General features: G+C 35.8%; 1 protein-coding gene across 1 annotated transcript in view; it reads left to right on the top strand.

Moving 5' to 3' along the window:
* LOC149787817 (uncharacterized) overlaps positions 1-22,890 on the top strand; it is a 114,413-nt gene that overhangs the window by 50,740 nt on the left and 40,783 nt on the right. Inside the window, exons 5-6 of the mRNA XM_089975673.1 lie at positions 4,419-4,498; positions 12,470-12,526. Of these exons, the coding sequence (XP_089831799.1) occupies positions 4,419-4,498; positions 12,470-12,526 (137 nt within the window). The remainder of the gene's footprint in view (positions 1-4,418; positions 4,499-12,469; positions 12,527-22,890) is intronic.

The raw sequence follows: 22,890 nt of genomic DNA, 5'->3' as shown, positions 1-22,890 counted from the left end.
TCTCACAAATAAAATCATTATTTGAAGATACATTTACTTGACTGCAAGTGATAATTTTTTCACTAGCACGGGTTACAAAAGTATCAATAAAGCAAGTTGTTGCTGTGTATACTATTTACCCACACACATCATTGCCTGTTTGTATTAATTATAACTACAGATGCCAAGCACATTGAAGCCCGGGTAGTGAATAAACACAACTGGCAGCAAGCAGTAAACTGATTATTTGAACCTACCGACAGGACATCAAAGACAAAGGTTATTTTTATTACAAAGGAAGCCTGCTTTGGATGCTTTGAAGTGAGTTTTTTTTTTTAAAGGATATCAATACAACGATGATTTTATTGTAGAGCAAGCTGACCTTGGAAGCCCACTTGGGATTCTTTGAAGTGTGCTTATTTTTGGGTGGATGTTTTATTTAAAAATAATTTGTTTTTTAAATATACAAAGATGACCGAGATATGGAAGCTAACTTTGGTTTCTTTTCACTGGTATTCATGGGAAATTTGGAACTAAATTGAAACAATGGAACAAATTTTATAGCAATGCAATATAGTGCTTTGTGCACGGACATCAATGAGCCCGCATTACCCAGAAGATTTGGAGAAAATAAAATCATTTGATGAATTCATGAAGGCCAGAAGAGAAGCAGATGATTTTGCATACATGATGGAGATAATCAATTGATATCTTGAAGACAATCGCCATTCACACATGATACAGTGTTATGTGAATAAACACAACTGGCAGCAAGCAGTAAACTGATTATTTGAACCTACCGACAGGACATCAAAGACAAAGGTTATTTTTATTACAAAGGAAGCCTGCTTTGGATGCTTTGAAGTGAGTTTTTTTTTTTAAAGGATATCAATACAACGATGATTTTATTGTAGAGCAAGCTGACCTTGGAAGCCCACTTGGGATTCTTTGAAGTGTGCTTATTTTTGGGTGGATGTTTTATTTAAAAATAATTTGTTTTTTAAATATACAAAGATGACCGAGATATGGAAGCTAACTTTGGTTTCTTTTCACTGGTATTCATGGGAATTTTGGAACTAAATTGAAACAATGGAACAAATTTTATAGCAATGCAATATAGTGCTTTGTGCACGGACATCAATGAGCCCGCATTACCCAGAAGATTTGGAGAAAATAAAATCATTTGATGAATTCATGAAGGCCAGAAGAGAAGCAGATGATTTTGCATACATGATGGAGATAATCAATTGATATCTTGAAGACAATCGCCATTCACACATGATAGTGTTATGTGCAGTATAACCAAAACTGAATTATATCAAGGTGAGCTATATGAGAGTATCTCGCAAATATAAATCTTTATTTGAAAATACGTTTACTTGAGTGCAAGTGACACTCTTTTCACTAGCACGGGTTACAAAATTATCATTAAAGCAAGTTTTTGCAGTGGATACTGTTTACCCGCAGACATCATTGCCTGTTTGTATTAATTATAACTACAGATGCTAAGCACATAGAAGCCCGGAGGTGAATAAACACAACTGGCAGCGAGCAGTAAACTCATTATTTGAACTTACCAACAGGACATCAAAGACAAAGGTTATTTTTATTACAAATTAAGCTGACCTCAGAATCTGACTTTGGATACTTTGAAGCCGGTTTTTATTTTTTTTAAAGGATATCAATATAAAGGCTATTTCATTGCAAAGCAAGCCGACCTCAGATTCTTTTAAGTGTGCTGATTTTTGTTTTGTTGATTTTATTTTTGTGAATATACAATGACGGCCAACATATGGCAGCTAACTTTGGTTCCTTTTCACCAGTATTTGCAGGAATTTTGAAAACAAATTGAAACAATGGAATAAATTTTAATGTGATCAGTATAGTGCTTCATACACAGACATCGATGACCCAGCATTGCCCAGAAGATTTGGAGAAAATAAAATCATTTGATGAATTTGTGGATGCCAAAAGATAATCGGATGAGTTTTGATATCATTCCTGGATGGACTGACAATAAGATGGGGGTGAAAAGTGTGAGAATCAGCACGACTGGTGCAGATTAGAAAAACTGGCTTTAGTCCCTGCAGTTTCTGTTTTATGTGATACATTGCCTCTAACGATAATTTTTCATAGTATGAGAAAGCTAAAATAAATATTCATGCACCAAAAGAAAAATGGACCATATGTGTGCATGAGAAGGGTTGTGTTGATGAGATGCTGCTGCTGTGGATTAAAGAGTTTTATCTCAAGTATACAGTTTTATATTTTTAACACAATAACCCCTAACAACGGCTTAACGGGGCAGGAGGTAGTAGCCTACTGCTGAGCTCTGTAGTGTCATGGTCATGCATGATACACTAAAGTGAGTGGTATTATAGAAAGGTAGACAGATGTAGCTCTACAATGATACCAAATAATCAGGAATATCTAGTTGCACTACAAAATACAGCTTTTTAAAAAAAACTCATTTTTTGGACCCGACTTTTTTTTACCCAAAATTCACTCGTGGTTGGAATCTGATTTTGTGTCCTGAATTTAGGCTTTTTGGTCTCAGATCTAAGGCAAACTAGTATAAACTGCAAACAGACAGATGAGCCTGTGCAAAAAATAGGATAAGATGGGCATTTGGAATAAAGACTGGTCTGCATAAAAAAATAATGGCTCCGTTTAGCCCCCCCAAAAAATGAACTCCAACTTTTACCCTTCTGCTTATGCGCGAGTCAAATAGCCATGAAAAATGATGTTTCTAACACAACTGGGCAGTATTTATTGAAAGATGACCGGGGATTTGGTGTTTTCGAGTCTGTTCAGAAATAGCTTTCAAAATGTATTTCCTACTCGATTTTCAGGTGAAAATGACAAAAAGCTCCAGGGGTTAATGTGTTAAAAATAAAATTTCAGTGCATTTTTCTGAATTTTTGAATGATTCAAAGGGTGTCCCACAAGTTATGACTTGAGAAAATGATGTGTCCCAGAATATACAGTGCAAAAAAAAATTCCTTTCAGAATAATTTATGGTATTCAACAAACACTGTGTCCCAACATATACAGTAAATATGGTTGGTTATTATCTCTGCCATAAGTGGCCACAAAGACATGCAGATTTGTGTGTGGATCTAACATGTTGAGTATAGTAACACCCTTCTAAATTGGGTCACTCCCCTACTTTTCATGCTTCATTGACTTCAATTAACTTTTGCACTTGTCAGTTTCTCATGCATTATTAGTGTTTGTGTGTGTGATTGGGATTTTTAATGTAGCTTTAAAAAGAATTCAGTCATATCACTATAATGTTGGCAGTGTCGCAGTTTATAACGATGTTTAGCACTTGGGCATCATACCGCAGACAGCATGATGTCCTACCCAGTCACATCATCCTGAAACCAGGCCGACCAGTCCTAACATTAACCTCTTAATGCCGAGCGCCTAGTGATGCAGCTGTTAGTGCCATTTTTATGTCTTTGATATGACTTTCCTGGGGTTCGAACCCGTGACCTCCCGTTTCCAAGGTGGATGCTCTAACCACTAGGCCACCAAAACAATTCTGCATTATTTGAAATAGAGTACTGTAACTTGGTATGTAGATGTGTCTTGTTGAGTACTACACTCATTGTGACACATAATTCACTATGACCTACATTCCATGCTTCTGATTGAAAAATTTTGTGTAAATTTTATATAATGTTTAAACAGATATCAGGATTCAGATAACAGTAGTCAAGATCATCAATGTAATGGTAGTACACTGCACCTGCGTTGTGTAACAATAAAGTAGACTTTCTTATCCCTAACATTCAATGGGAGAGACAGTCCTCTATTCACCATTGATCTAGAATTGATCTTCTTTCATAATTAATAATAATGAATTTTAAAAACAAAAGCTGATAATGATGATTTTTTTAAACATTACCCCCTACTGCAGAATCCGTACCTGTAGCTAGATCAGGTAATCCAGTGCTGTTTTGAGTGGGTTATTAAGATCAACCTTAATAATAAGTTGAAATTTCCTACCTAAGCAGTTTTTAGCATTTGATGGTTGGCAAGGCTAATACAACAAACCTAATCTGAGTTGCCACTCAAAAATGTTAAGAACGACTGAGTTAGCGCAAACATACTGTTTGTGGGACAGTTTTAGACTGCTGCATATTTTAGGATATATGTTTTGAGTGAAATAGTCTTGATTATTGTTTTGTGGTAATGAAAATTTGGCTTTTTTTTTTTTACCAGTCTTCATGCACTCTGATCACATTAAAAAGTCATATGATGAAAGACAGCAGTCACGTGGTGACATATATATTCCCCATTGCTGTTCTACTCTGGAAAAAATAATACTAATAACTAATAATTTGATTCCTTGTGGTTTTGCCCATGTGATAGTATTTGGATCCACAGTAAAACAAAATAAATTTTAAATTCAATTCTGTCTTCTCTTTCAGGCCATCTGAAAGAATACAAACACACATATGAAATGATACTCGAAGGAGAAAAAGATATTGACCGAGCCAAGCAAAATCTGGTAAACATTTTTTTGAAGTTGTCCACAGATTCATGATGGTGCCAAAGTTGGGTTTTATGGGGGCTTGGCTTCAGTGTTTACATACATTTGGTTTTGGTTAGGTGTTTTATAACACAGCAACATGGATAGGTTAGGAGTAAAATGTTATGCCCAAGGATGCACCAATCTGGTATGATGGGAGGATTCAAACCACACTCTTTTGGTTGCAAGTTTGGCATACTGATCTCTATACCATTGCAATTTCTGTCTTAATTGTTGTTGTTGTTGTGGGGTTTAATGCTATTTTTCAGCACATGATAGGCTATGCATGGCGGCCAGTATTAATGATGGAGGAAGAACCTGGGAAGAACCACCGACCCACGAGAAGCTACTGGCAAGCTTTCTGACATACCCACATTGGCAGAATCCTGGACTCAAACCCATGCAGACAGAGGTGAGATGGCAGTGATATCCATAACAATGAGCGCTTTGGACCACTCAGCCGCTCGGGTGCCCCCTGTCTCAATTAAGCACCTCTTTCCACAAAGTGTGTCAAGCCTATTCTACATGCTGGAGTGTACATACATATCATACATGTCAAGTATCACATGCAGTTGTTATCATTGTATTCAGTCTCCTAATTCACAAAATAATAAAGTTTCTAGTGCAAGATTTTTTTCATAGAAATGTATAGAATATAGTACTTTATTTTTAAAAATAGTTTTAACTAAGTTGTGTACATTTAATTTTAAATGATATCTTATTGTAAAGATGATCTTAATATTAGAAATAGTGGTAAATAAAGGTAGAAAAAAAGAAAGGAAAGAATATAGGTACAGCATATGCACAACAGAGTCCAAACACAGACTACTGCATAAATGAGGGCATGAGTTACTGAGGTACCACTAAAAAATTAAGAAAGAGGTCAGAAATTTTAGGACAAACCACTGATTGATGTTACATACTGTAATGTTGTTACTGGCATAATAGTATTTTTTTTTCTATCAGCATCTTTTATTTGCTGTAAACAATATACAGTATTGCAAAACAGTTCCCAAAAAATTTGACAATATCTATCTATGATGGTAATGTTTTTGTATGTAATACATGGTTAATATGCAGGAGTATTTCATTTTTTTAATAATATTTCACCATTGCTGTATAACACAGACAATCTGTATACTATAAAAAGTACTTAACACACATGACAAAATGACTAAATAACTTAGACAGAACTATGATATGGTGGACAAAAAATAAACAAATGTATACATTTAGCAATTATTTAGAAAAAGATCAAAATGGACAGAGTGTACTTTAGAACATATAGGTATGTACTTCTCTGATTTGAGAATATTTTTCAAAGATGGTTTAATCAATGTGCATTGTTAAATAAGTTGTAACCCAAACTATAGTGTCTCCATGGTACAAATATAAGACAGGGGTCACACAAGTTCATCTGATAGTAGTAGACAAATTGTTTTTTACTGTCTGAACTTTTACTTAAAACATGCACTGAAAATTATGTAGCCTTCACAACAAAATGTTTAAAATAACCATACTCTGATCTATGTTCAGCACACCAGTGGTAATTGACAAAATCAAAATATATAGGACACTTGAGTCTAATGGTTAAAAGTTAATAAATTTCAATGTATCAAGTGTTTCAGATGTATCACAGACAGATGAATAAATGGACAAACACAAATGCATGAATGAGCGGGTGGATGAATGCAAAAGCTGGATGAATGTCCAGAGAAATGGACAAACACAAATGCATAAATGAGTAGGTGGATGAATGCAAAGCTTGAGTGAAGGACCGATATATGTATACATCAATAACAAAAATGCAGTAAGGCGTCAAATATGAATTAAAGGAAATCATCATGTAAGAACAATGTAACTGTTCCCTCCAGTTCACAAATGCACATCATGTAAGAACAAAGTAACTGTTCCCTCCATGTCACACATGCACATCATGTAAGAACAAAGTAACTGTTCCCTCCATGTCACACATGCACATCATGTAAAAACAGTGTAACTGTTCCCTCCATGTCACAAATGCACATCTTGTAAGAACAAAGTAACTGTTCCCTCCATGTCACACATGCACATCATGTAAAAACAATGTAACTGTTCCCTTCATGTCACACATGCATATCATGGAAAACCAATGTAACTGTTCCCTCCATGTCACACATGCACATCATGTAAGAACAAAGTAACTGTTCCCTTCATGTCACAGATGCACATCATGGAAATACAATGTAACTGTTCCCTCCATGTCACACATGCAAAGCAAGAGCACAATAGGACTGACAAGCTTGGATTCACTCAAAGTACATAGGTTAAAAAGAGAAAATTAGTATTTACCAATTTCTCAGGAAATTTACAATAGTCCTTTGAATATAGTAGCATAATAGTATTTGAAACAGGATTAGATTGGTCAGTGTAAATGAGTTGACTTGAAACATAATTGAACTGTTAGCTCCTGTGCAAGTAGAATTTGCATGTCTTTTAACTTTTATTTACTTTACCTCCTTTACCTTGATTGATACAAAAGACATAATTAGCCTGAAAATACAAAAGCAGATATACTTATAATTGATTGATATAACTCAGGAAACACTTCTGCAAGTTACAGATCAAAACACAGCACTTCATTAGGTTCTCACAGAAACACTTGCGAACATTGCTTGATTGTAGATTGACACTTTCACGTTTGAATAGAAGACAACACATCGCATTTATGATCATCAAAATAAAACCAAAAAATAATATACAATTCAAGCACAAATTTCACTCTACAAGACTTAATTTGCATTTATTTCTTAAGGTATTGCCACCAGTAGGCATTACCAATACTTTCATTGATATTTTATCATTTATTGTTATTCGTGGTGGATTAAGAATTAATCAAAATATGTGACTGTTATTAAAAGTTATGAATTTTATGATATTTATTTAACAAACTTTGACAATAAAAATGAATGAAATATAAATGTTTCATTTACCAGTTTTTATTGCAGTTTTATTCGTATTCAGCAGATAGAGGCTTATTTGTATGTTTTCTAAAAGAAAACTTAGGATCCACTTCTACACTTGTGGTATAAGCAGGTTTACAAATTATCATGGCATCCTTAGACAAGGGAGTTGTGAGAATGGACCTATTAGAAGCAAAAATTTTAAAGAAATATTACTCTATGAAAAGTGTAAAATTTCTAGTCATACATTCCTAAACCAAAAACTTTTTTGGACCCAGAAATTTGATCATTTTGGACAGGTGACCAGTATTAAGTTAGATTATAATTAGAAAAGCTGTATTAGAAACAAAATAAGTAACCAGTCATGCAGAGGAAGCATGGGTTACACAAAGAATGGTATAGGGAAATTTCATTGATTTTGTGTAATAGTTAAGCTTAAGCTGATTTTTAAAAGCTTACGGCATTTTTGTCTTTTAAGTTTTCTTTACTCTTTCAGATGTCAGACTGTTTTCTGAAGTTCATTCTCTAGCAAGCATAATGAATCATATTTCATTAAAGGTTTCTAACAAAAGATTTTTTTTTTAAATTTTAATTTTAAACGTTAAACTTAAAAGATAATTATGAAGAAAGGTTTCTATTCATATAAAAAGTATATACATACTACATTTTATATTTCTGTAGCTTGGGATGTTTAGTAAACTATGTCATGAATTATCGTAAAACATTTTGCTGTCATGTTATTGCAGTTTAATGAATCCAGCTGGAGCTAAAATAAAGAACAAATTTTCATATTGAATATACATTAAAGTATTCAGATAGGATTCAGATATTGATAAATGTTAATAAAGGTAACAAGTCCTCTTTTCTTTGTTACTTTTTAGTTATTGACATGTCCCAACAATCCATGCAAAACTGCATTGATAAAACTGTCTTTCCAGTTCCAGACCCAGAAGTTTTTGTTGTGGATGCTCTGTCAGTCAGTTGGGAGGGGTTGTGGTCATTTGCCTAACCTTGTATGGTCTTGGTACCAAAAAAATCCAGAAGTTACAGGGTCAGAAATGCAAGATGAATCTGATAGCCCCTCTTAGATGGGGCAAGTCCTGGGTAACCAATCTAACCAATCTACTCATTCTATTGATATATCTGCCAAGGAAGATTCCGGCTAACCTGAATCTTCTCAAGCAACTATGGTCACAGGTGTTTCGTCCATACCCAGACCATCTTCTTCCCACTTGGCTCTTCTTTTGACACCCTTGCAAGATAAATAATTTAAAGTGGGAAAGTGTTGTCTTTTCAGGGACTGATGCCATATCAATAACATCATCCCTCTTAGTGTGTCAGTCCCCCAACTCGCCAACCTTTTTCTCTGGCTTTGTTGAGGAGAAACAGTTGTCCCCAATTAATATCAAATCCTACCATTCCATGATATCAGACACACTCCAGCATCATGGTAGACATGATATCAGGCATGGTAAAGATCTATCGGATCTTTTAGCCAGTTATGATCTCAATCTACCACAATCCTTCACTCAGTTTCCAAAATGGAATTTGTCAAGGGTTTTAACATGGCTCAATTCAAATAAATTAGAGCCTTCATCCCATACACTAATAAAAGTACTATCATACAAAATATGTTTCCTGATAGCTTTAGCTTCAGCATTCATGGTGAGCAAATTACATGCCCATTCTGTCTTCAGATTGGATGGTTTGTTGGTTCTCTTGACACAACCAGGCTTTGTAGCCAATAATAACTGTCTGTCAGCAATGAAAGAATTGTCATTCACAAGTTCTCTTCCACAGACATATTGAGAGCATCAGCCATGCAAGATCCTACTTGAAATGTGCAGAGACAAATTATGGCACTTGCAAGCACCTCTTTCTTCTGGTGAAAGCCAGGAAACATGATATCATCCCTCAAGCCCTTGCTTCATGGCTGAATTTGTTATACACTTGGTGTACTCAGAGGTCTCACAAGCTCAGAGTTTCCTCATGAAGATACCACTCATGAGATTAGAGCAATCTCTTCTAGCCTCACATTTGTACACAACATTGCAATCCGAGATATAATGGAACCTGTTGGCTGGCGTGCAGAGTGAATCTTTTCAAGTTTTTATCTCACAGAGGCAAACCTTGAATCTGGTAGGCCTGGTGGCTGCAGCCCAGATGATCACCAGACCCAATTAAAACAACAGAACCTATCAGCTTCACTGGATTTGCCAGTGAAATTTTGTAGGCAAGAAGATTTCAATAATTATCTTCTTAACTATATGTACTGGTCACAGATCAAGTGACCCTAGACTTTGTTGCTTATGTAATTAGGAGACTGAATTATTGTTAGCATGGGGAATCCAGCCATCATTCATTTACCTTCTTCTGCCTATGCACCTAATGTTATTGTGATTGGGAAATGTATTTGAAGGAGAAAGCAAATTTTTAAGTAATTGTGTTTATCCAGGAATACCTTCCCAATCACATTACTTAAATATCCTCTCAACCACCCCTCCATGAAGCATCCTTGTTAGTATAGTGGTAGCATGGGGAAGTAATGGGCAAGAGTTATTGCCCTTTGTCTATTTAAGCTAGACAGGAAAAGGAATTTTTTTGTCTTTTAGTAGGGCTGGATTCTGGAGGTAGCAGGCTTATATCCCTAACGCTAATTTGATTGGATAAGTATTCTCGGAGAAACACACTTTACTTAAAAATTTGCTTTCAGCTTTAATCCCAATAGAATTGTATCTTTCAATAGTGCCATGTGTCAGATTTACAGTCCAGTAAAAATTATCAATCCTGCAAGGCCTTTTGAACCAAGATCTGATGATGAATCAGATACAGAAAATCAATATGTATTTTCAGTTTTGAGCTATTTTTGTAAAACTTAGTTGTAATTGTTTTTAGTTAATGTTAATGAATAATAAATAATAAATTTGAAATATTACCGTATTTACCGTATATGTTGAGACACTGTATTTATTGGAACACCATAAATTAATTTTAAAAGTAATTTTTTTGTGCACTGTATGTTCTGGGACACATCGTTTTTTTTTAGTCGTAAGTTGTGGGACACCTTTTAAATCATTCGAAAATTACATGTCGGAAGATTCACTCCAACTGAAATTTTATTTTTTAAATATAAAACTGTACTTGAGATAAAACTCTTTAATCCACTGCAGCAGCATCTCATCAACACAACCCTTCTCCTGCACACGTACGGTCTATTATTTTGGTACATGAATACTTTTTTAACTTTCTCATTCCGTGAAAAATTGTTAGAGGCAACACACCACCTGAAGTGGAAACTGCAAGAACAAAAGGAAGATTTTTTTCAAATCTGCACCAGTCTTGCTAATAAGTTAGCTTCCATATCTCGGCCGTCCTTGTATATTCAAAGCTAAAAAAATAAATCGGCACACTTAAAAGAATCCAGTAGTCGGCATCTGAGGTCAGCTTGCTTTGCAATAAAATAACCTTTGTATTGATATCCTTTAAAAAAATTTGGCTTCTGAGTCCAAAGTCAGCTTCCAACATTGGCTTGCTTTGTAATAAAAATAACCTTTGTCTTTGATGTCCTGTCGGTAAGTTCAAAGAAGTTTACTGCTGGCTGCCAGTTGTGTTTATTTACCACCAGGGCTTATATGTGCTTGGCATCTTTAGTAATAATTAATACAAAGGTGCACAGATGTCTGCGGGTAAATATTAATGATACTTATGTAACCCGCGCTGGTGAAAAGATTGTCACTTGCACTCAAGTGAATGTGTTTTCAAATAATGATTTTTATTTGCGAGATATTGGCATACAGTATAGTTCTCTTCTGGCCTTAATGAATTCATCACATGATTTTATTTTCTCCAAATATTCTGGGTGACGCTGGGTCATCGACATCTGTGTACAAAGCACTATATTGTGTCACTTTAAAATTTGTTCCATTGTTTCAATTTATTTTCAAAATTTCCGTGAATACAGTTGAAAAGGAACCCAAGTATGTTTCCATATCTCGGCCGTCTTTGTATATTCAAAAAAAAAATTAAAAGAAATCGGCTCACTTCACAGAATCCATAGTCAACTTCCGATGTCGGCTTGCTTTGCAATAAAATAACCTTTGTATTGATATCCTTTACAAAATAAAGTAACCGAGGTCGGCTTCTGAGATCGCCTGCTTTGTAATAAAAATAACCTTCTGTCTTTGATGTCCTGTCGGTAGGTTCAAAGAAGGAGTTAACTGCTTGCTGCCAATCGTGTTTATTCACCACCTGGGCTTCTATGTGCTTGGTATAGTAAGGATAATTATGTAACTCTAGCTGGTGAAAAGATTGTCACTTGCACTCAAGTGAATGTGTTTTCAAATGATGATTTTTATTTGACGAGATATTGTCATACAGTAGACCTGGATATAATTCAGTCTGGATTATTTTGCACCCAACACCGTGTCATGTGTGAATGGCATCTTCAAGATATCAGTTGACTATTTCCCTCTTGTATGCGATTTTGTTGGCTCCAGTTTTCAGTCGGATAACATGTTCAAACCTTTGAGCACAACCACACACAGTTGTTTCTCAGTGTTCATGTCAATGAACAACATGGTGTGTGGTATCGGACATAATTGATACACGCTACAGTATGGAAGCCTATGCTACTTATATGGATTTCATGGAAATATTTTATTCTTTAATGCTGATGTTGAAAAAAGGAATAAATGATAACAACACAAGGTTAGTTTCTTTCTTTTTATTATCAATTAAGCGTTTTATTTATCAATTTTATTGCAACGTGCAGTGGAGGGGTGGGGGGAGAGCACAAATGCAATACAAATTTATTTCGTTTCTTAAGTCTTGGGACATATGACCAAAGTGAAAAAATGTTTCACCATAAGTTCTGGGACAGGAAAAAAAATAATTATTTTATCGTGTCCCAACATATGCGGTAAATACAGTATGGTGATCCAGTGGAAAAAAAAACCCCTAATTTGAAGACCCTATTCACTTATACAGTGTTTTCTGATTTTTTTTTCAGACTGTTTGTGAACAAAAAGAAGTAAAAATAAGGAAAGAGCTAAGGAAATCTACAAGGGTAATTTATAGTTATGACAAGTCAACAGTGTTTCTCTGGGATGAGTGATAACATGAAAATTGAGCACATACAATTGGCTGGGAACCTAATGAAACCTTTAGCTGAATCTAATCATGTAAGTGCCTGATTTCGAATTGAGCCACCAAAATCAAGCACTTACACAGAGCAATAAAATGCTTTCGTTGATGATGTAGTTGTTAAAAATGTTTTACCAATGGCTCATGGCAATGCTGTGTGATGGTAAACATATATATATATATATATATATATATATATATATATATATATATATATATATATATATATATATATATATATATATATATATATATATATATATATATATAATCTTTTTCTCCTTGTGCAACCAAACTGACTACAGCAGAGTGCTCTCCCTCTGGCCAGTGTTTATTGGGAACTCAGTATCCGCATTTCCATCTGACAATCCATCATTTCCCCTCTACCACTCTGGTTGCCTAAGTGGTTAGAGTGTCCGCCTCGGATGCAGGAGGTCACAGGCTTTTGAACCCTGGCCAAGTCATACCAAATACAACTGGTGGGCCTGGTGTCAGGATAATGTGACTAGGTGGGACATGATGCTATATGTCTGCATCATGATGTCCTAGTGCTAGCTGTCATAATAAATCACCACACTGCAGACATTGTAGCAATATGACACAAAAATGTCAGAGCTATGTTAAAAATCTAAATCACACACATGCACACACACATTTCCCCTCTAAGTTTAGTGTAATTTGTTATAAGTAATGAAACTTGATATATGTCATCGTTAGAAGGCTGCATGCCACATTGGAAATGCTCTGCTCCAAGTCAAGGCCATGGATCAGAATTATTGTTTTCAATTACACTTTATATCTTGAAAGCCATTTAAGATTAAGGAATGAATCACAGCTTATTTACACATTATAACTAGATGGTGTGTCAATTACTGACATATTGCCATCATCAAAGTCAAGGGTCGATACTTAACATTTCCTTTACACTTTTCCTTCCACTCTATAATTTGTAAACCATCTGAAATTATGGGATAAAACTTAGTATAATTTTAGGGTCCCCAAGTGACCGAGTGGTCTGCAGTGATCACTGTTCTGGATCAATGCCATTTCACCTGTGTGTGTTCGAGACTCAGGCTCGGCTAAAGTGGGTATGTGAGAAAGCCTGCCAGTAGCTTTTTGTGGGTCAGTGATTCTTCTGGGGGTTTTCCAGGTTTCTTCCTCTATCAGTTATACTGGCTGCCATTTAGAGCCTATCTTGTGCTGAAGAATGGTGTTAAATTCTAGAACAACAACAAGAAGTATAATTTTACATCATCACTCGAGATGTGTTTCATACCAGTCATGATCAAGGTTATAGCTTAGTTATTGTACTTTTTTTATCACACTTTCCCTTCAGCTGATAACTTTAAAGCATTTAAGATTTGAACACTTATACATCATCTCTAAAAGGTGTGTCACATGTTAAATTGATGATGATATCTTCAGGGTCAAGATCACAGTTTGGTATTTCACGGTGGGGGGGTCGACATGAATGGCAGTTAAACTAAATTTGATTGCTTCATTGGCCCTGGAACAAGCATTTTATGGTAGTTTTAAACTTATTTTCATCATGGAAGTTTTACAAATGCATGGTTCAAGTAAGGGCCACACAGCAAACCAACATGGCTGAATCACAACAGGGCTTGTCTTCAGGCGACGATTTCAGTCAGCAAATACTTGCTGGTGATAGCTATGATGACAATGAATTTCATATATATTGAACTGTTGGGCATTGGGAAAATGTCACTGGAAATACCAGTGTGTGATTTTGAGCCCAAAATTGTTGTTGCGTGCAAGTCCGATGTACATGTTGGATGGTTATATTTATTCAAGATACCCATGTCTGAACAAGCAGACTATGGGAATGTTGGACTTAAAACCCTAATATAGCATTATGGAACAACAAAAAATCTGGCATAAGAGGCAGCAAAGCACTGATTCAGGGAAGTGAATCTTTGGCAGAGTTCATGTTAGTGAAAACTCAGAGGTCTCAGAAATGCTTAATCATGCTTATTTGGATGTCAGGTTTTTATTGGGGATGCAGAAAATCACTTTGGCGAGAGTCCTCCGTACGCATGTATTCAGTGGGCAGCAAAATTCAAAGACTTACCAGTCCTGCTTCAGCCACGAGCTTAGTGGGAAAATGTGTTGATCAGTTAGTTGTGCTGATATTTACAATGACAGAATTTAGTGGCTGAAAGCCCCCCATGTACATGTCATCATTATAAGAGTACATCAAAAGAACATGCTGCAATGGGTTGTTTTCACAGAAGTCATGATTGAGTACGCAAATATCCACAATCCAGCGCACTCTCACCTTGCTCTGTCATTTTGAGTCCCTAACAAACCTTTGTCAACATGAGTCATCATGTATATTCAAGATAATAATCTGATTTAATTGTCAATAAGGACATTTACTTCATCAAAATGATACCTAGATTATACTTGAAATTAAGTGCCCTATAGAGCGAAAATAAAAATAAAGCTGGAAGTTACTTTGCTTATATTGAAAGACAGAATAGTGAAGTTGAACCGTATTTGTGCATATTTCTATCAGATAGAAATGCAGTTATTTTTTTTACAAACAGATAATATTGACATTTTTAAAGTGTTTCGTATCATATCCCTAAGCTTGTCATCTTGAAAGAGTATTTCCGGACAATGATTTTTGTGTTAAAATATCAGTTATGAATTAAAATTTCATAACGTGTTCTGCGCCAGAACTTTTGTGTACAAATACTTTTCGTAACGACAGGTGACAGGTGTTTGTTGCCAAAGACATTTGACAAACCAATTTAATTAGTATTGTCAGATATTGTATTTGTGGTGGAGATGATTGATTTAGGATGATATTGAATGAAAATGATAACCGTTCAATAATCAGTGTATTCAGACGAAACACGTGCAAAACGGAACATGACTTTGTGTTGAATGTCAAGACGAAATATTCCTGAAATGCTTTTAGAAATATGAAATTATATATTAACAATTAGTCTTTTAACTTGAACAATAACCAAATGATTGATTTCAGCCCATGAAAATTGAAAATCGTTACATGTTTCTACTTGTTTGTGTATCCATTTGTTTATTGATCGAGCTATTTGTTTATGAAAGAATAACAAAGATGGTTGAAATGTAAATGTTTTATTTGAAGAAAACAAGTAGAAAAGTCACGCATTTGGTCTCGTGTGGGTGACATGCACAACAGAATGTGATGTATTATTATATTCTTACGCACAAAATGAGACGTGCCTTTGTAATTATGGAGGAGAAACAATGTTATTCGGTGCCCCGTTTGCGGGGTTAAGGACTCAGAATGGCGGACATGGAAGTACACTTGTTTTATGATGTCATGTGAAAACAACGGATAGCTGAGCAGCAAGATCAATGGCTTTGACTGGCAGCTGGGTGGGAAAATCTACTGATATTTACTGTGCTTGAATTCAGAGGCAGAAAGACCCAGAGATGTACATGTGGTCATTTATAACAGTACATCAACTTGAACTTTCATAATTGTGTTCATTTGCGAGTGTAGCGGAATAAGCAGTGCACATGACCTCAGAATCAAGACATGTTGAGACTTCGACTTGAATTAGTATTTTGGGGTTCAACGGCAAACTGACAAAGTTTGTAACGAGATTCAGGAGAGTGCTAAAGTTGCTAGAACTGATAGTTTGGAAGGGACAGTAGCCAAATGTAAGAAAGTGTGAGATGCCTAGCTTAGTGCTTTGAATAAGACCTTCCTTGGATTGACAAAATTCAGACTAATTGTGATGGACAAACAAGAGCTATGTCAGTGTTATAAAGAATGTAGAAACTCAATGGCAACCAGTAGTTCCTATAATTTGCATAGTTTTCTTGGAGGGGACTGCAACTTTTGCTGGTGGGACTCCTATTTTTACCAAAATGGGAGTCCTGGACTCCTAGTTTTAAAATCCTAGCGAGACCTTTGGAAAACTTATCTTTTTGGAACAGAGATATCCAAGAGATAATACCCAGGGGGCCATACCTGTGAGATGTTGAAAATTGCAAAACCATAAAGAATAGTAACTTGTTCAAGCTAGTTATGCATATGTGTTTCAGACAGCAGTCAATGAAAGGAGTTCTCAGCACAGAATAATATTCGTACACAGATGAGGAGGATCATATTAAATTCAGAAACAATTAACAGGTTAATGCTCATAGAGAACGTCAGAGAATCCCCATTCAATATAATTATGTGAGTAGATCTCTAGTTGGCAGAACCACAATGGCAACAAAAGAACAACGAGACAAACTTTCATATCATGCAGATATATTACCAAATGAATTACATGCTTTCTGTGTGAAAATATTAAATGACATTAAACATAAGAGACTGACTGATCTGTGTAAACTGAAAGCAAGATGGATAAAATTTGTCCTGTTTGTGTTCGGTTCTTCCTGTTTATATTTTGATCATGGTGATATTTTCTGCAGACCTTTTGACACTTAGTTCCAAGCCATCATTTGGTATTTGTATTACAAATTGGTTTACTATTATCTAGTACAGAGGGGCCCTGAGTGGCCGAGTGGTCTGAAGTGCTCTCTGTTACGGATCACTGCCATCTCACCTCTGTCTGCGTGGGTTCAAGTCTCAGATTCGGCCAATGTGGTTATGTGAGAAAGCTTGCCAGTAGCTTCTCGAGGGTCGGTGGTTCTTTCTGCAATGACTGCAATGACATTGATTTTACGAGTACTCTGGGAAAAATGATTCCTTGACTTTCATCCATTTTTAAAAATCTATATAATGATATAAAAATGTTTGACTTGCTATATATCTTTTTTTTTTTTAACTTTATATTGGTCTTGCAACAAGCATAAAAATAAGACATCGGTAACTGAAATATGTGTTCTTACAAGACATGATACAGTGTAAAAGTAGGCAGAAATAATGCAACATCACTTCCACAGGCATTAATGTTCTTTTTTCTTCTCACAAATAATGTATTATAAGTTTACCAGAACATTTACTGAAAAAAATAAAACAAGGAATTATAGCATCTGACTACACATTTAAAGCAATACAAGATTTAACTATTATTCTAATCAAAAGCAGCATTCCTGAGAACAAAGAAAAATAGCAAAACATAGTGATCACTTTAGTAAACACACAATTTATTAAGGATACAAATTCATGATGTCTATGTTAGAATAGAAATCCCTATTATAAAATCTGTATTCATGGAGGTTAAATTAGTAGGTATTAAGGGACTGAATAATGACATCTACAAATAATAAGCCACTATGAAAATGTGTGATTTCACAGTATCAGAGACATACAGGGCTGACAGACAAACAAACAGAAGGACAAAAGATTGATTATAATGAATGAATACAAATAAAAATATGCAGTAGATTATATGATCTATAAGAATTCAGTAGATTACCTCCAGCCAGATGTCATTTAAATGGCTTCTGTCCCCAAACCAATATTAAAATTGCTTCTACTGCCCACTAACCCACAACCAGGGAGCCCCGAGTGGTCTAAAGCGCTCTCCATTACGGATCACTGCCATCTCATCTCTGTCTGAGTGGGTTCGAGTCTCCGATTCGGCCAATGTGGGTATGTGAGAAAGCTTGCCAGTAGCTTCTTGAGGGTCGGTGGTTCTTACTGTGGTTTTCCCGGGTTCTTCCTCCACCATTAATACTGGCCGCCATGTATAGCCTATCGTGTGCTGAAAAATGGCATTAAACCCTGCAGCAACAACAACAACCCACAGCCAGAAATTATGTTTGAAAAATATGCTTCTGTAGGGGGCAGTGTTTTTTTATTAAAACATATCTGACGGTGGATCATAATTTGTTAAAATTGCTTCTGTTGTGGGTTAGTTGAATTTGAAAGTGCCTTCCCCCCGGGGTTTTATGTTTTACTGGAACAGCCCTAAAAGGCTCAGCTGGATCTGGTAGAATATTTATCCATGGTGCAGAAGGTTTCCTTGATAATACGTACCCAGTCATAATACACAAGTACCTTTCAGCCTCGGTGCAGTTACAGCCATAAAGAGAGCATGACTTCTGCTACAGTAGTAGTAACTAACAATTTCATTGGATTTGGTAACAGTTCTGATATCAAGGGGAGAACACTTTAACTGCCACCTAAGTGGGCAGATAACTTTCAGATTTTTAGCTAAAAAGTTTTAGTCTGGGAGGGCTGGGTTTGTGAGGTAGTAGTAGTTATTTAAGATAATATGTTTGCGTAAGTATTATTGAAGAAATATTTTACTAGAAAAGATTGGTATGTTAGTGATATATCTGTTTATTTGTCCAGGTTTATGGCTTCATATCTGTATAAAGTTAAGGAGATCTTAGTGATAGATTTTCCATCCTTACATGCTGCTGCTATATACAATTACAATATTGGGAATCTTAGTGATATATCCATCTGTCTCGCCAAGTCATGGTTTCATCTCTCTACAATTATAGAAATCCTAATGATAGATTTGTCTCCTAACATGCCTATGACTACATACAATTCTAATTGTGGAGATCTTAGTGACTGTCTCGCCTGGTATAAGACTACCCAAGCAAATTATGACAGGGTTTTAGTGATAGATCTGTCCATCTAAACTTGCCTACAGTATGGCTGTTACCGGCACCAACTGGACTGCCTTCTGCATGGCCAGTAACTATACCAGCCATACTCCCTGTGAACCAGCTGCCTAGACCAGTACAACGAAATCCAATGGAGACAGCTTTCCTCTATTCACTGCTTTCCTGCAGAGTATTAGCAATGAATTATATAGAGACAATGGCATTGTATCGTCATTGCCACAGGGAATAGTTTATCCCAAAATGGAAGCAGTCCATTAACAGACTTGTACAAGACATGTTCCACTACCCATCACACTTCACTCCCAGTATTACATAAACAATATAAAAAAATCTCACCACATCAAAAGTGGGTTCAGAATGTTGTTGCCACATCTTTAGTGCTAGATCAGACCTCTTTGGTGATTTTTTGGCTATGTGGGGTGTGGGGGAATCGCCCAACTAAAACATCAGGGAGTCATGGGACCAAATTGCTCAGGTCATTGATATAGCATGTGTTGATTGCCTCTGCCAGTCTTAACTTGATATATTGTTATGCATGTTTGCACTCAATGAAATTGAAAAAAAAAACATCATGATCTGACTATAAGGAGGACCCCATTTGGCTTGCCATTGCTACCTTTTGAGCAGATTTAAAGAAGTTTGGAGGTAGGCAGCTCAAGAACTATCACTCCAGCTTGCCACTCCAACCATATCCTTGTTTCAGTCAGTCATCCCTGTCACATTGGATGGAAGACATGCAAACCAAGCAGTGGGATCTTAAATGTGCCAAGTATCATTAAGGTCTCAAACTACTGTCACCAGATGATAGCCACACCAGTCTAGGTGGCACTCTTACAAATGGGAGGTAGGAAAGAAGTTTCTCTATCCTGAACAGACTCCTGTGATTCCAGTCACATTGGATAATCTATTGCTGCAAAATAAATTGGTGATCCAAGTCATTTCAGAGGGGCTTCAGATTACTTTTATCTCACTCCCTTCTCTTTCTTCCTCTCCCCTTCTAATAGATGTGCTTTAAGACCAAGAGAAAGATGACATTCTTCAGCAGGAAATACTGTGCTCAGGGACAAACTGGTAGTGGAAACTATGAAAACCAAACTCTCCGGGTTCTATTCACTGCTTTTCCATACCAAAACAGCTAATGGTAAGTTGAGGTTGATGATAGACTTGAGTCGCCTCAGTGAGTTCATTTTTCTGTGAAGGTTCATGATAGAAACAGATATACCATCTGGGTCTCAAGGATGCCTACTTTCATGTCCCTATTCACTCAGCTTCATGAACATTTCTTTGGTTTGCTTGTATTGGCAAGTTTACCAATTATGAGTCCTTCTCTTCAGTGTAAATATCAGCTTCCAGGTCTTTACCAAATTATGGGATGCTTTGTCACCCTGTTCTGGTACACTTCCTCTACAGCAGCAGAGGTGTATCTGATATCTGTTCTATTCTCCTCAAAGACAGAATGGTCTTCCTCATTTCTATGTTTCTATGATTGTTGAACTTGTACAGTAGTTTCTAAAAAGATGTGAATTTCAGTGAGAGTTTATTCAACTCCTTGTGTTATTTAGTGAAGCAGTGGATTTGATCCCACAGGGCTGCCTTTATATGCACCCATTACAAATGCTTATTGGCATCTTTTTTCCATTCCACTCAATCAAAATGTCAATAATATGAATAGGGTATGATCACTGACTGTGTCATGAGTACTTGCCTTCCACCTCCATATCTTAGTACTGAAAATTATGCAGAAATGGGTGGTCAAAATTGCAAGGTCATTCAGATAGCCCGTTTCCAATAGGACAAGTCCTGGGTAAATGATATACTAGCAGTAGAACTAACCTGGATATATACTGGCTGAATGATATACTTGATCTAGTAGTAGATCTACCCTGGAATATATACTGGGTAAATGATATACTTGATCTAATAGTAAATCTACCCAGATATATACTGGGTAAATGATATACTAGCAGAAGATCTACCATGGATATATACTGGGTAAATGATATACTTGATCTAGTAGTAACTCTACCCTGGATATATACTGAGTAAATGATATACTTGATCTAGCAGTAGATCTACCCTGGAATATATATTGGGTAAATGATATACTCGATCTAGTAGTAAATTTACCCTGGAATATATATGTACTGGGTAAATGGTATACTTGATCTAGTAGTAAATCTACCCTGGATATCTACTGGGTAAATGATATATTAGCAGAAGATCTACCATGGATATATACGGGGTAAATGATATACTTGATCTAGTAGTTAATCTAGCAGTAAATCTACCCTGGATATATACTGGGTAAATGATATACTAGCAGAAGATTTACTGTGGATATATACTGGGTAAATGATATACTAGCAGAAGATCTACCGTGGATATATACTGGGTAAATGATATACTTGATCTAGTAGTAAATCTACCCTGGATATATACTGGGTAAATGATATAGTTAATCTAGCAGTAAATCTACCCTGGATATATACTGGGTAAATGATATACTAGCAGAAGATTTACTGTGGATATATACTGGGTAAATGATATACTTGATCTAGTAGTAAATCTACCCTGGATATATACTGGGTAAATGATATACTTGATCTAGCAGTAGATCTACCCTGGAATATATACTGGGTAAATGAAATACTTGATCTAGTAGTAAATTTACCCTGGAATATATACTGGGTAAATGATATACTCAAACTAGTAGTAAATTTACCCTGGAATATATACTGGGTAAATGAAATACTTGATCTAGTAGTAAATTTACCCTGGAATATATACTGGGTAAATGATATACTTGATCTAGTAGTAAATCTACCCTGGCTATATACTGGGTAAATGATATGCTAGCAGAAGAATTACTGTGGATATATACTGGATAAATGATATACTTGATCTAGCAGTAAATCTACCCTGGATATATCTACTGGGTAAATTATATGCTTGATCTAGTAGTAAATCTAGCTTGGAATATATACTGGGTAAATGATATACTTGATCTAGCAGTAGATCTACCCTGGAATATTACAGCAAAATTGAACCTCTTAAAACAACCACACTTGCAAGTGTTGCACCCCTGTCTAAGCTGTTGTCTCTTTTATGGCTCTTGTCAGGACAGCCTTGCAAAGGAAATAATTTAGGCCTTTGATTGTGGAAAGAATATTGACAACAAGAAGGCCCTCTACCCTGAATGCTTATGAGGGAACAGGGATAGATAAATACCTATCAGACCTACTAGCCATTTGAATAGGCCAAAAGTCTTACTTCAGAATCTTCTGCCAGGTCAGAAGTCTGCATTGATTTATTTTGAGTAAGATTTATTCAGTATGTGAAATACTGAATACATGTTATGACAGTGTGGCCAGGTGAATTCTTAGTTACTGTTGTTACTCCATTTGTATGTGCAGTTCTTTATATATTTAGAACTTTACTTTTAGTTGGTAACGTATAGTTAGTGTTGTGCTGATGTATCATTATACCCTAATGCATAGATACAAAAGGAAAATGATGACATGTTTTAATTATCTCCATTGTTTTGTATTGTTTAAAGCAGAGGGAAATTATATATCTGCCAATATGAGTTATTTTATGTAATGCCTCCTTTTCATCATTTAAACTTTGAGATATGATTAGCAGTGGTCTGTACATGTGCACAGTGGTTTGCAAATTTTGATCCATCCCCTGGGATGGGAATGGCATAGTTGGTATGGCTGAACATAGTGTCTACAC

Source organism: Sinohyriopsis cumingii, chromosome 11 (assembly GCF_028554795.1).
Source record: "Sinohyriopsis cumingii isolate HCF-2022 chromosome 11, ASM2855479v2, whole genome shotgun sequence".
In the NCBI taxonomy this organism is placed as follows: domain Eukaryota; kingdom Metazoa; phylum Mollusca; class Bivalvia; order Unionida; family Unionidae; genus Sinohyriopsis; species Sinohyriopsis cumingii.
This window is presented reverse-complemented; position numbering and strand designations above follow the sequence as displayed.